Source organism: Eriocheir sinensis, chromosome 11 (genome assembly GCF_024679095.1).
Source record: "Eriocheir sinensis breed Jianghai 21 chromosome 11, ASM2467909v1, whole genome shotgun sequence".
In the NCBI taxonomy this organism is placed as follows: domain Eukaryota; kingdom Metazoa; phylum Arthropoda; class Malacostraca; order Decapoda; family Varunidae; genus Eriocheir; species Eriocheir sinensis.
The window spans coordinates 19,153,887-19,169,366 of record NC_066519.1 but is presented as its reverse complement, the minus strand read 5'-3'; the positions used below and the strand labels follow the sequence as shown (position 1 = coordinate 19,169,366).

The following is a 15,480-nucleotide window of genomic DNA, read 5'->3' as shown; positions in this document are numbered from 1 at the left end:
TGGGGCACGTAAGCAGGAAACACATTTTTTTTTTTCTGTGAAATGGCACTGGCACGGAACACTGTTTGTTTGCAGAGTTAGCTGGCCTGAAAAAAGAAAAAAAGCTGTTTACTGGTTGTTTACATCTAAATTTAGTGAATTATGTACATTATTGTACTACGTTATCATTGGTACGTGGTACAATGCATTTCTAGGCTCTTCCCAGAACTGCAAACATGTCCATTTCGGGTGGAGAGGTGTCTTGATACACTCTTCTTGAAAGAGGTCAAGTCATAGGCTGGAGGAAATACAGACGAAGGAAGACTGTTCCAGAGTTTACCAGTGAAGGGGATGAAAGAATGGAGATGCTGGTTAACTCTTGCATAAGGGGCTTGGACAGTATAGGGATGAGCATGAGTAGAAAGTCGTGTGTAGCGGGGCCGCGGGAGGGGGGAGGCATGCAGTTAGCAAGTTCAAAAGAGCAGTCAGCATGAAAATATTGATAGAAGATAGAAAGAGAGGCAACATGGCAGCAGAATTTAAGAGGTAGAAGACTATCAATAAAAGGAGGAGAGCTGATGAGATGAAGAGCCTTAAAAAAAAAATTATATATATATATATATATATATATATATATATATATATATATATATATATATATATATATATATATATATATATTATATTATATATATATTATATATATATTATATGAGGCGCGCGGTGCAACAACGACGTAACCGTGAAATTTGAGATTTCGTGTTTGTGCCTGCTCCGTGTGGTAGAAGGGTGTAAAAGTCTCGTGGTGATGTCGGCCAAGTCATATTCGACCATCTAAGCACCTGTACTAAGGCTCAAAGTCGAGCGTAGTGCGGAGAAAATTTCTCTGGACTAACATCTCGAAAGCGGTACAACAACGACGCAACCTGCTCCTCCCAGCCTCACGTGCGTATGGCCAATCAGCGGCGCGGTGGCAGCCGCCCGGGGCGGGGGAGCCAATCACAGCACCGTTGCCATGGTGACACACTCACCACGTGCTCATCCACTCTGCCTTTTAACACGCCAGAGCACAGACGCACGCTACCTTTCTCGTGACTCTCTACGCAACTATGGCTTCTCCCAGCACTTCCACCTCCGTTCCTGCCGTGGAAGAGCGTCCTGAACGTCCAGGGGACGAGCTGCAGATGAGGAAGAGGAGGGATGAGACGCAGTGGAAGAGGAACCTGGCTAAGAGGAAGAGGAACTCCGGGCAGGAATACGTGGGGCTGAACACGGGGAAGACTGTGGCGGCGAAGCAGGTTGGACCACCATGTGGGTGTCCTAAGGGCTGCTTCCTGAAGCTTGGAGAGGAAGTTGTGCAGCGTATCTTCTCCGAGTACTGGAAGATGGGGGACTACAACGCGCAGTCAGCCTACATTGTCACCATGGTCCTGTCGAAGGAGGTGAAGACATCGGGTGTGGGAGCTGGCAGCAGGAGGAAGGCGACGCTGGAGTATGGTGTGAACGTCGACAGCAAGAGGGTGGTCGTCTGCAAGAAGGCGTTTCTTAGCATCCACGCCTTAAGTGACAAGCGAGTCCTTACTGTCCTCAAGAAGTTGGGGGACACAGGTGTGGCTGCAGGCGACCAGCGCGGGACTCACGGCCACCCTCACAACAAGAAACCTGACGACGTCGAGCGGCTTGCACAGGAGCACATCAAGTCCCTTCCTCTCTGCTCGTCACACTACTCCCGTGCCAAGTCACGCAACAAGATGTACCTGCCTCCCGACTTCACCCAGGCCCACTGTTACTCCCTCTTCAAGCACTGGTGTGAGGAGAAGGGTGTTGAGGACGACATGGTGATGAGCTTTGACGGCTACAAGCGGAAGCTCTACGAGTTCAACATCGGTATATTATATATATATTATATTATATATATATTATATATATATATATATATATATATATATATATATATATATATATATATATATATATATATATATATATTTTGGCCCTCCCCCCTTTTCATTTTCTGGGTATGCCACTGAGTGTGAGTGAAGACAGTTCAGTAGTAAGTTGAGCAGCATAGAAATGGCCATGAGTGGAAAGTCTTATGCTGTGAGGCCATGGGAGGAGGAGGAGGAGGAGGAGCCATGCAGTAAGCAGTCAGAAGAGCAAGTAGCATGATGAAAATAACAAGTATTGCTTTTCATTCATAATGTCACCTTAAAAATTTCTCACCAGTTATTTAAAAATTTAACTTTCACAGACCATCCACGGAAAGTCTTGAAGATTTCCCATGCTGACTTGCCCATCAAGGACATAGAGGTTGTGGAGGTGAAGGAGGAGCAGACATACACAGAGGAGGCAGAGAAAATGCATCCCCTTCAGGAGCACGACCCCCTCTCCATAGAACTTGACCCTGTCTCATGGCAGTCCTCTTCCTTGCAGGAGGAGCTTCAACCCAAAGGTACCTTGAAATAAGAGCTTTCAGTGTTCTTCCAGTTGTCCAGTTCCACTGCAGGATACATAAGGTTATTAGGCAAGTTGACTTACACATTTTAGCTCCTGATAACTTGCTATTAATTATATCTGCCTAACCTAACTAACACATAATTTTCATATGCAACATTTTATCTTATTTGCATTGACTACATAGCTGTTAGCTTATTTTGTTCCATTCATCCACTTAGCAATTCATAAACCACTTAGTCACTGCCTCCACTTACATCCATAGGAATATATAGGAAGAACATTTATCAGGAGAGCTATTGGTCTTCAGCAAGGGTATCTGTTGGGCTGCTGATAGACTACATGTGGTAGGACAAGATAGAACAGAAGAAGGCTCCTCCCAACCACCTCTCCCTCTGGCAACATGCCAGCAGAAAGTAGATACAAAGCAATACCATGTCACTTACAAAATACAGGACATGGAAATTTTACAGAAGAGGAAGAAATAGGAAATTTTACAGGAGAGGAAGAAATAAGAAAAGACTATCCACAACTAACACTACAGTTGGCCAAACCTATCAGGGGGAAATGCATATGTAAGCCAGTGTTCCCATTTAGCTTTTCATCTGAAAGATACATAAAAAATGTCAGTTAAAATCTTTTTCTCTGAAGTACTTATCTAGTAATGACTTGAAACTTTTTACATTCTTGTGTTGAGGGAGGGATTCTGTTTCTGTGGTTGACAACTCAAATATTGAAATGGGGTGGGCTCAAGGCAGAGCTAGCCACCATTGACTGGACAGGCCTGACCAGGGGAAGCATTGATGAACAAGTCCAACTGTTCAATGACCTGCTATCCTGTTAGAGGAAGTTTGTTCGTTGTCAGTCGTGCAAATCAAAGCCGAGATAAGCCTTGGTTTGGCTTTCACTGCAGAAATGCAGCTGAAGAGAAGTGTAGGGCCTGGCAACGGTACAAATCGCACCCTTCACAACACACACAGCAGGCACACAAGGCAGCTTGTAAAAGAATGAAGCGGATACAGGAGGCAATCCGTCGATGGAAGAGCACCCTAAAAGACAAGCTGTCCGGCCAGAATGTGGGCAGTAAGGAGTGGTGGAGCAGTGTTAAGCAGCAGCAAGGCTTTGTCTCCAATGACACTATCCTGCCACTCACCGCATCGGACAGAGGACTCGCGATGCGGAACGGAGACAAGGCTCAGCTGTTGGCTGCCCACCTTTCCAGCAAAATGCTGGTGCCTGAGCCTCATCACACTCCACCAAGGATCCTAGCCAGGACGAGAGCAACCATTGAATGCCTCCCAATACAGCAGGCAGAGGTGGAGAAGCAGCTCCTCCAGGTGAATACTAAGAAGGCCCTCGGGCCAGACAACATCAGTCCCCACCTGTTGAGGTGTGCAGCAGAGCTATTGGCACCACTCACTCTGCTGTTTAGGAGGTTCCTTTCCTCAAGGACATGGCCCTCACAGCGGAAGGAGGCAAGGGTCGTCCCCATCCACAAGAAGAACAGCAGGGCTGATCCCACTAACTACTGGCCAATCTCCCCTCTATCTGTGGTGGGCAAAAATCTTTGAGTTCATCATTGCCTCAAAGATTACTGCCTTCCTGGAAGCCCACCACCTTCTGAGCCCAAAACAGTTTGGGTTTAGGGGAGGGAGATCTGCTGCAGACTTACTCCTCCTACAGTTGGCTGCGTTACAAATGTAGCACAGTGCCTGCGATGGTGCGGATGATAAACAATTCCCAGTGACAGTCAAACCCAAAGGGCCGCGGTGGAGATTAGCACCTCGCCGCTACCCCTCTAAGTGCCCCCTTCACACCACCCTCCCTTTCCCCTTTTGTCTCTATTTTTAGCTCTCCCAAACCACCCCCCACCCTCTCCCTCCCTCTAGTGCAGCCATACGGCTGCCTTACATTAATAAACCTATTATTATTATTATTATTATTAACACGACGTTGGACGGTGGTAGTGACGTATATGTCGTCGCCCTGGACGTTGCCGGAGTCTTTGACAGGGTGTTGCACCAGGGCATTGTGACCAAGCTTAGGAGCCTAGAGGTGTGTGGCGGCCTGCTGCATCTGCTGCAGAGCTACCTCTGTGAGAGAACCTCCAGCACAGTAGTGAGTGGTCACACATCCAACCCACACCCTGTACGGGCTGTTGTGCCTCAGGGTAGCATCCTTGGTACCGTGCTGTGGAATGTCTACTTCAGTGACATTCTGCAACTCATCCCTAAGGCACATGCCTACGCAGACGACTGCACCCTTACCTTCATCTGCAACAGGACCAACTGCTAGGCGACCGTACACAGGAACAACTGGACACCATCGTCTCGTGGGGAAGGCGGTGGCAGATCAACTACGTATTATATTTATGAAGCCACTTCTTTAGCTGGATTCAGTGTCAGCAACCTATTGTCAATCCTTTGTTGTTTATTACCACGACAACAAATATATTATACGGTAGCCTACTTATAAACATGCTAACTCTTCTAAATATATCTGGTCACCTTGGTGGGTTTAAACTCTAATGTGACTAATCCTCCCGAGTTTCTTTGGAGAGGTGCTCAACGCCCAGAGCATATACTCTCATTTTTCTGTGATAATTTAGACGTTTTCAAGTAGGTGGTAGGAGCTGCAGGTTGCTAACTGCTGGGTTAAGGGAAGTAAAGGTGAAGATAAGCAAAATGACAGTGACCCTTACCATAGCCAATTGTTGCAGGCAGAGATTGTCATAGAGTCTACGTCAAAGAAGAAATAGATATCAAAGAAGAGGACATTGGTTACTTCAACACTGAAGAAGTTGCTGAGTATGTAACAGAGAAGAGCCTCTTCCAGGGACCACATGTATTATGACCAAGAAGCCCTCTTTGAAAAGAAAAAAAAAAGTGATTAAGAAAGTTTACAACTTCTTAGGTCATAGAAGAAAACCATAATCATATTATCAGCTCTGCAAGACAATAACTTTCCCAACATTCTCCACCTACTTTGTAAGATGTCAGTGTAATTTTTCATGTCATCGTCATCATTAGCTGTAGGTAAAAGGCCTTTCCCATTATTCTCAAACCCCTCTGTCTGATATTGATGTACTGTCATGTCATAATCCTAATCAGCAACAGCAGCCATTAATAGCTCTGCAAGGCTTTTCCCAATAAAACTATAGCTATCCTCAGACACCACATCAGAACAGATCAGATAGTGCTAACATGGGGTAAAAGGAGAATAAAAGGCTGGTATGCTCAAACAATTCATAAAATTATACACATAGATATCTATATGCAACATTTTGTGCTGTTGTGGTCACTCTAATAATAATAAAAATAATAATAGTTATAGTAATGATGCATTTAACACACTTCTATGTATGTTAAAATTCCATAATAATGATAAAAAAAGGCTTCAGAGAGCATTGCAGAAAAACCTGTATAGTATAATGGTATAAAACATTTTTTTTTACATGTTACTTTCATTTTTCAACAACATGGTTTTGGGAAGAGGAAATCCTGCCTTTGCATTTACAATCTTTCCTCTTAACTCACTCCTTTATCTACACATTCCACCGATACACTTTTCATCATTCTTTAATCTCTACATCAACATATTTTCAACTCATTCATTTAACATTTCATCAGCACCTTTTCTGAGATTTCAATAACTACATATATATGAACACACTTTGACCATACAAGTCATCTTTTAATCTTCTTCCTATTAACATTAAATCAAAACAGGTTAACTTCATTCTTTCATCACCATGGCTTCAGCAACAGGAAAACGTGCTTGTCCATTCCTTCAACTTAACATCCACACACTTCTTGGCCTTTCAATTACCTTTACTATTACCATTACTATATCCTTTTTCCCTCTTCCTTTTTCTTCTTTATATGTAAGGTTTCAACAATAGAAAACCTAATTCCTTTAAACTTACAGCAACAAAACACATCTCACTCCTCCCTTTCCTATTTTCATCAGCACGGTTTTAGAATCAAAAGAACCTGCTTGTATGTTTTTCCAAAGACTCCTCAGGTTAAAAATACTCTCACTTATTAAAGAGAGACACACACAGATAGTTATAGATATATATGAATCAGTATAATACAGCAGCAGTCTGTATATGATAGTAATACATCATTCATATTAATACAAGACATGAATACATACAAATACTTATATACTTCCCTTCTGAACACATGGCCCTATACATACACACTTCTATATATGCTGTTTCTGTCTTTGTCTCCATCTATTTATTATTATTAACACTCCATCATCCACCTTCTCCTCAGGGTTATCACAAGGTCTTGTTATAGTAGTAGTAACAACAACAATAAAAATAATAAAAATAATAATAGATGATACTAATAGAAAAAGCTATAAATAATAATAATAAAGGATTTTCTGCTTCAGTACAGGAGGCAGCACGGTCAGTCATTCTGTCTGTACCGAGCGACTTACTGAAACACAGGCCACCAAGGTTCGTATTTTAAACATGCTCAGTTCCCATTACGACTATTTTCCAAGCCCATACAGAAGATTAAGCGGGTTTTCATAGGTGTTTTTTCCCATTCGTGGTGCTGAGGTCATGCAAAACTATCACAAGGATCACAAAACAGCCCATGAAAATCCCGGCAACTTCTACGAGTCTTTTCAAACAGGCAAGCTGAGGTGATGATATGTTTGAGAATATGAGCCTAAGGATACAATGTTGTCCTCTAGTACACAGCAGAAGCATTAACCCCTTCAACATGAGGACGCGTATATGTACTGCATTCTTGCGTGCCCCGTACCATATCCGAGGAAGCGCATACTGCGTCCTGGTGCGCTTTAGCCAATATACGAGTTATTTTATCTATATATTTATGCTTACATCTCAAAATTATCAATTAATTTATGCTTCTTTATGTGCGGCATTTAATTCTGTATGTTTTCATATATAATACATGATGATTATGTTGAGTTTAAGGCTGAAAACTTTTTATATTCAATAGTGACATTTGAAATTTGGCGCGCGCGGCGATCCCGTATACGGCCGTAGTGAAGGGGTTAAAGGTCCCTCACAGCTATAAAAACAATAACATAAAGACCTGGAGAGTAGCAAGTGGTGTCAACTGAAAGTTCTAAGCCCCATAACCCACCATTTCATCCCATTATATAGGAGTCTGAGGGTGTGGGATAAGGGATCTGATACTGTAATGTTTTCCCAAAGATCAGACTGAGAACCAGATCCTGAGCATGTTTAATTGAGATTTGGTGTGTCAATAGAGAGATGCGTATGTGAAAGAATGTGTGTGTGTGTGTGTGTGTAATTCACCTCTTGGTCTGCTGCGGGTCTCTCTTGAGACAGCCAGCCGTTCCCCTACGGAAGAGCACAGAGCTCATAGTACCGATCTTTGGGTAGGACTGAGACCACTCACACACAACACACTGCGACAATGAAGTCACAACTCCTTGCCTTACGACGTGTACCTATTCACTGCTAGGTGAACAGGGGCTACACGTGAAAGAAGATAAACCCAACTTATCTTCACCCGGCTGGGGAATCGAACCCTGGTCCTTGTGGTTGTGAGGCAGACGCTCTATCCACTGAGCTACCGGGCCGTGTGTGTGTGCGTGTGTACCCAGTTTTGTTTCCTTATAGTTTACAGAATCCTAATTGTAATCTGAACATATCTGAATATCTCGTGTTGGTCTGTCTGTCTGACTGTGCGCAGAAACTTTTGTCATGGAGTAATACTGATTGTTTGACCTTCACATTGCAATATACAAGTACCACACGGGTTATTATTAGTTTTATTGACGCGCTGATATCTTGTCTCCTATATACTTGATCAACTGCTCTTCTGCTGTTGTCTATGTTTGAAGGTTACTAGAATACATACATGACAAAAGGAGAGCAGTTGGTTGAGTAGGAAATGAGATATTGGTACATTAATAACACCAATCTTTACCCTTCACATTTCTTTACTTATGCGATCTGGGTGTTAAGTTACAATTTGAGCGACTTTTTACACTTGAGAAATATAAATAATAATAATAAAAAAACTTGCATCATCCTATAATGTGAATAAATACTTTTCTAAACATAAGAACAAAACAAAAACAAAATGAATTAACAAACACACACATGTAAAGCACTCCCTACTGTCCTTCCTTCCTTTGTTTAACACCACAAACACACACACACACACACACACACACTATCTATCTCTTTCTCCTTTCCCTGTGACCACCTTTTGTGCTCTACTAAGAATACAAAGAAGAGAAACAACAGCATAATTTGAGGTTTCCGTCAGACGGCATATTCCCCTCTTCTCTATAACCTTTTTTAAGTTTCCTACCATTGGACAATCTACTGTTTTTTGCATCTTACGTCGTCTTACCGTAATCACAGCTCATGAATGTTCCCGAAGTCTGAGCGATTGACAGGCAAGGAAATGCAGTGAGAGGGACAGAATATAGAAACTGATCCCACTATGCATTTCTCTTGAACTACACATCCAACTAACTGACTGACTGGTTGTATTAAGAATTGACTGAATAAGACTGAATAACTGATTCACTGACTGACTGAATGAGTGGTTGTATTAATAATTGCTGGACTGACTGTATTGATAACTGGTTGACTGATTGACTGAATGAATGGTTGTATTATTGGTTGGTTGACTGACTGACTAAAACCTTGACTGACTGATTTACCAACTGAAAAAGGAAATGTTTGGTTGAGATTGAATGATAAACAGATTCACTGACTGATTGACTGCCCGAATTAATAAATTTATGCTGATTGACTGAATGATCAACTGAGTAACTGACTGAATGGTTGTACTGAAATATTTTTGGATACCTGACTGACTGATTGTATAATGAGGTGGATGGCTGTTGAATAAATTGTATAACTGACTGACTAATCCATTATTTTCCACTCTCCACAATATCTGACTGAACTGGTTACTGCTTTCCTGACTAACTGACTAACATAACACTCCACATCTGACTGACTGGTTGACTGACTGACCTTCCAGTCTCCCTTCACACCTGACTGGCTAGACTAGACAAGACCTTAACATAGATAAACTGAAAGGAAGGTCAGTTTTGATACCACACTCACATATGACTTCTCTCTCTATATCTTTACACTCCATCATTACAGCGTCCTTTCCATCACAGCATTTTTTATTACCTTTTGTGCCTTTTCTTTTTATCTTCCTCCTTTGTGCAATCTTTTTAAACAGGGGAGAATTAAATGAACTCTTGAAACATTAGATATACACAAATATATATCAAAGAAAACCTACATTCATTATCACCTCGTTAAATTCTCATATACTCTTCTTTTCTTCTTGCTTTCAGATCCCTTTACATTTATTTTTGGTGATTATATATTAGAAAAAAAATGTTACCACCCCAAGTTACATCCTCACACATATATTCTACTTTTCTTCTTGCATTCAGATCCCATTACATTTATTAGAAGAAAAAATTTGTTAGAAGAAAATATTGTTACCATGTCAAGTTACATTTTCACACATATACTCTACTTTTCTTCTTGCATTCAGATCCCATTACATTTATTTTGGGTGATTCTGTATTAGAAAAAAATGTTACCACCCCAAGTTACAACCTCACACATATACTCTTCTTCTTGCATTCAGATCCCATTACATTTATTTTGGGTGGTTATATATTAGAAAAAAAAATGTTACCAGCTCAAGTTACATTCTTTCACATCCTCTACTTTCCTCCTTGCATTCAGATTCCTTTACATTTATATTTGGTGATTATATATTTGTTACCACCTAAAGTTACATTCTCACATACTCTACTTTCCTTCCTTCTTCCTTCTACTTTCTCTTCTTCCTTCTTGCATTCACCTCCCTTTGCATTCTATTATGGTGATTATCTGACTATTGAAAACATTAACACTCATTACTACCACAATCTCCTTTCTCACATATACTTTTCATTCTTTATCCAGCTTCATTTGCATTCATTTTTGGTGATTGACTATTGGAGAACACGCACACACTTATTACCACTTAAATCTATTATCTCCCAAACTTTTTTTCTTGCATTCATTTCCCTTTGCATTTATTATCTGTGTTTATCTGACTCTGAAGGAACATATACAGACATTACCACTTTGTTTTGCTCTCTCACACTTTTCTTCTTGCATTTACCTCCATCTGCATTCATTTTTGGTAATCTAACTACTAAAAACACACACTTTGCTTTCTCACATACCCTTCTTGCATTCACCTCCCTTTCCATACATCACTGGTAATTAAGTGGCTACTAAAAACACACACACTAATGACCCCTTCACTTTGCTTTCTCATACATACTTTTCATTCTTTGTTCAGCTTCATTTGCGTTCATTTTTGGTGGTTATCTGACTCCTAGAAACATCCCACACTTACTACCCCTCCACTTTGCTTTCTCACATGGCATACTTTTCGTTCTTTGTTCAGCTTCATTTGCATTCATTTTTAGTGGTTATCTAGCTACTAAAAACACACGCACACTTACTACCCACTTCAATTCACGTTCTCACATATACTTTTCTTTTTGCGTTCCCTCATTTTGCATCAATTTCCGACTATTAAAGAACATATCCACTTATTACCGCCTCAATTTTCCATCTCACCATCTCACATACACATCAAACTCACATCCTCTGCTAAATACAGTTGCTACATGTATATAAACCTCTATTTCATTAAGCCGTACATACATGCATACATATTGATTGCATACATACACACATACGCTAATATTTTTTTGTCCCCTTATACTTGTATTGTATATTCATGTAAAAAAGTGAAAAACCTGGGCGAAGGAACGCTATAGGAAATGAAATACTGCGAAAAATACTTGAAAAAAAATTAGTGAAGACGTTGCATTGTCACACGGCGCACACACACACAGCCACGCATGCATACGCACACATGAGAGAGAGAGAGAGAGAGAGAGAGGAAAAAGCGCAGGGCCAGCCTCAAACTCTGTGCATGTTTTAGTAGCAGTAGTAGTAGTAGTAGTGTCAGAAAAAAAACATTAGCACTGAGAATACAATAAGAAAAATCTCTCCTTTTTTAATATGAAGTAAATGAACAAAAAAAAAGGCTGATTAGAACACCATTGAACCTCTCCATATCCATCTACCCATTCAACAACACAGAGAGGTAGATAAATAGATAGGAGGACATATACAAGGAGAAAAGGAAAGAAAGAGGAAAGGAAGGCAAATAGAAGGAAAAAAAGAAAGCAACAGACAGACAGCATCATACCATCACTCTTTCCGACTACAATGAAAATCGGAAACCATCATCGTCAGCATCAGGATATGTTCTTGAGAGGGTCCTTGGGGGGCAGGGGGGGCTGAGATGACTTGAGGAGGAGAGGGGGGGAGGGTAGCCATGAGGGATGAAGAACACTCAGGGGGTTGTCGATCCTCCCCTGGGCTACCATCAAAACCTCAGCAGTCCCACAGTGGCAGTAGTAGTAGTAGTAGTAGTGGTAGTGGTTACAGTGGCAGTGCTGTAGTGTTAGTTGGGGTTGTAGCAATGGTAGTAGTAGTGGTGGTGGTGTTCATAATAGTACTGTCAGAGGTATGGTGTTTGTAGCAGTAGTGGTAGTGACTGTAGTGGTGGTGGTGGTGATGGTGGTAATACTGGCAAAGTTGTCCAAAAAATATAAGAAGTGTTTGCGGAAAGAGTGTCAACCGAAGAGGTGGTGGTGGTGCTGGTAGTGGTGTTAGTAGAGGTGATGTTAGTGGTGGTGATGGAGTGCTGTTATAAGGCCAGAAGGGACTTAATATGCTTTGGTGTGTTGTCATCGTTGAGGTGTTTGGTGGTGTATCTGCAAGAGAGAGAGAGGGAGTTAGTGAATGAGTGAGTGAGTGAGTGATAAAGAGGGTGAGAGGGTGAGTGAGAGGATGAATGAAAGAGTAGGTGAGGATGAGATTGTGAGTAAGTCAGGATGAGATTGTGAGTGAGTAAGTGAGGATGAGATTGTGATTGAGTGAGTAAATGAGGATGAGATTGTGAATGAGTAAATGAGGATGAGATTGTGAGTGAGTAAGGATGAGATGAAGAGAGAATGAGTGAGCTAGAAAATGAGGAAGACAGTCAGTGAATGAGATGGTGAGTCACTAGCTATCATTATCATTACTCACTGCTGTTATTTCTTTGCTAATCCTTCAGTCATGAGGTTTAAGTAATGGTTATATTCAAATGTCTGTTATCAGTATTACCAATTTAAAGTATCTATCTAATGCAAATATCTAACTTTTTACATGGTAAGGGAAACACCTCAATGGCGATAGATAAAGAAAAAAAAAAAAAAAAAAAAAAGTCCACTAATCACAGGTCTTGCAAAAGTAAACAGGAGTGGCCATCTGTCTAACTATACCCATCATCATCATCATTGTTTAACGTCCATGATGGGGTTGGACGGGATATGAGCCTCCTCCACTGTTGCCGGTCCATAGCCATTTCTTTTCTATACCAAAATATGACTATACTAATATTTATCTAAGTACACTAATACTTATCCAATTATACCACTAACCTATATTATCTACTAGTCTCTTTTTACATGCATAGAAGGAACAATCATTATCAGCTCTTCCCAATCTATACTATCTACCAGTCTTATTTGCATATATAAAAGAACACTCAAATCAGCTCTTCCCAACCTATTTCATCTACTAATCTCTTATTTACGTGTATAGAAGAACAACCAAATCAGCTCTTTTCAATCTATACTATCTACCAATTTTTCACTCACATGTACAGGAGACCAATCAAATCACCTCTTCCCTTCCTATCATCCGTCCCTTATTCATTCTTACCTGAGTGCGTTGAGGAGGTTCTCTGAGCTTGACGCTGGCTGGTCCTTCAGTACCTTGACGCACCCCTTCACCTGCAACACACACGGAGGTACACATTAGAAGGAACATCAGAGCAGAATACATTTTTTTAATTTACATACTAAAACTTTTGTACTCATTCAATGCCTGCTTCTCCCTTCCTCTGCATCCAAACATTCTCTCCCTTCTTTCCTCTACATGCAAACTATCTTGCTCCTCCTTCCTCCACATACACCCACAAAAGCTTCAGCCTACACTATCCCCACAGCCTCTAAGGGCGGTATTCTCAGACTCTCCCACCTCTCACATCAACTATTTCCAAAGGCCTTAAAGGAGATCAGACGGGTTCTAATGAGTGCTTTTTTAGATTCATGGTACAGAAGAGGGGTCATAAAACTACCCCTGAAAATGCCCACCACTCCTACGTAAGCCTTGCCAGATATGTGTGTTTGGGTGTCGAAATGTTTAAGAATATGACCCTTACTCCCTTTCTCCCTCCATTCCCTCATCTTCTCACCCCTTCCCTTCATCCCCCCACAAAGCCTTCACCCTGCACTACACCCCCCCAACAGGTCCTCACAGGTACATAAGGAGACTACAAAAGGTCAGACGGCCCACACAAGGCAGCTCCTAAAGATGTGTTGCTCACCAAGTTCCCTTTCCGTCCAAAAATGCATCTAATCTTCATTTAACCCGGTAGCAGCGAGGATATGTTTCTTAATGGTTCCCCCAAGCGAGAAAAATGAGAAGAAATCACCCCTCACACAAACCATTTCTTAACATATATCAAAGCATTGTGATCAGATTATGTATCATCTATTTTGGGGGGTTTAAATCATGGCACAAAATTGCCCCTCGCTGCTACATGGTAAAGCCACAAATTTGGCCCGTCACTTCTACCGGGTTAAAGGTTTCAAGTGTGTTTGCCTTAACCACGTACCTATTTAGTTTTTCACTCATCCACCACTCTGTTCATGAACCAGTTTTTGCCTATTTCTTTCCTGGACTTGAATTCATCCAACTTACACCAATTACTGTGTTCTCACATCAGTTTTTAATACAAGCACATCCTTTAAATTGCCCTTGTTAATCCCTTTAATCCATTCAAACACCTTAATCAAATTCCCACACAGTCTATATCTTTCCAATGAATCACACACACAAGACCACATCCTTCTCCCTCTCATTATTTCTTTTCTACACATACACACATCCTCGCCCACCATACACACAAGAAACAACCCCACCCTTCCCTCTCCCACCCTCCGCCCCATCTCTTCCTGCCACTCACGTCCACGGTGGAGGCCTTGACGAAGGCGCCGACAGGGTGGACGTGGTCGTACAGGATGATGAGCGCCACCATCACACGCAGGATGAACAGCTGCGTCTCCTCTCGCCGGAACCGTGCTATTAGGTCCCTGGGGGTGGAGAGGAAGCATGGATAAGATGAAGTACCTCGGGGTCTTATGCATATAGGGTAAACTCAATCAAATCCACTCTTACCTTATTATTACTATTATTACCCCATATTTGTCCTTACCTTAGAACACTGAGGAGGTTCTCTTTGTAAGTGCCCAAACCAAACTCACCATAAAGGTAGGTTTTCAACTCGGCACTAATGAGATTTCCAATGTAGTTTCCTCAAATATTTTATCCTCTATAGTGAATCCAAACACTATACAAGAAATCTTTATGGTCCTTTTTATTCGGGTGAGAAGCTTATGGACCTATTGTGCCAATACAAAAAGGAGACGCTTAAGCAGATTTACAGTTTCTCTTTCCCACAGATTAAAAATGAAAAATAAAAACAAATAAAGAGGTGATAATTATGTTAAACCCAGTGGCATCAAAGGAACAAGCTCAGCCTACTTACGGATTCTCCAGCATCCTCTGGCAGACCTTGGCCATGGTTCCGAGAGTCTCTGTGGTGTTCTCAAGGGGGATCTCCTTGTGCTGCGGCAAAGAGAAAGATCAGGGTGAGAAAAAGTGTCACATTTTTAAACCTCTCGACACCCAAGGCCAAGGCTCACAAACCATCACTTTACTTTTGTTGACATTTACTTACAGCTTTCTCCTTTTACAGACACTATAAAAAACACTGACCAAATTTGGTGGAAGGGTCTTTGGGACGAATCATGAATGGCAGAAGTGTGAGCATGGAGGTAAATAGGGATTTGAGAAAT

General features: G+C 41.4%; 2 protein-coding genes across 3 annotated transcripts in view; one reads left to right on the top strand and one right to left on the bottom strand.

Moving 5' to 3' along the window:
* The first annotated feature begins 703 nt into the window (after nt 1-703).
* LOC126997014 (uncharacterized) lies at nt 704-10,217 on the top strand. Its single transcript, XM_050858049.1, has 3 exons — nt 704-1,866; nt 2,231-2,431; nt 5,153-10,217. Exons 1-3 carry the CDS (start codon nt 1,089-1,091, stop codon nt 5,284-5,286), a joined length of 1,113 nt encoding a protein of 370 aa, XP_050714006.1. The 5' UTR covers nt 704-1,088; the 3' UTR covers nt 5,287-10,217.
* LOC126997016 (CYFIP-related Rac1 interactor B-like) overlaps nt 10,011-15,480 on the bottom strand; it is a 37,652-nt gene continuing 32,182 nt past the window's right edge. For both annotated transcript variants that reach the window (XM_050858050.1, XM_050858051.1), the window contains exons 7-10: nt 15,171-15,250; nt 14,589-14,715; nt 13,280-13,350; nt 10,011-12,285 (exon numbers count right to left, since the gene is read on the bottom strand). In XM_050858050.1, coding sequence (XP_050714007.1) covers nt 12,219-12,285; nt 13,280-13,350; nt 14,589-14,715; nt 15,171-15,250 — 345 coding nt within the window. In that variant the 3' untranslated portion in view covers nt 10,011-12,218. The remainder of the gene's footprint in view (nt 12,286-13,279; nt 13,351-14,588; nt 14,716-15,170; nt 15,251-15,480) is intronic.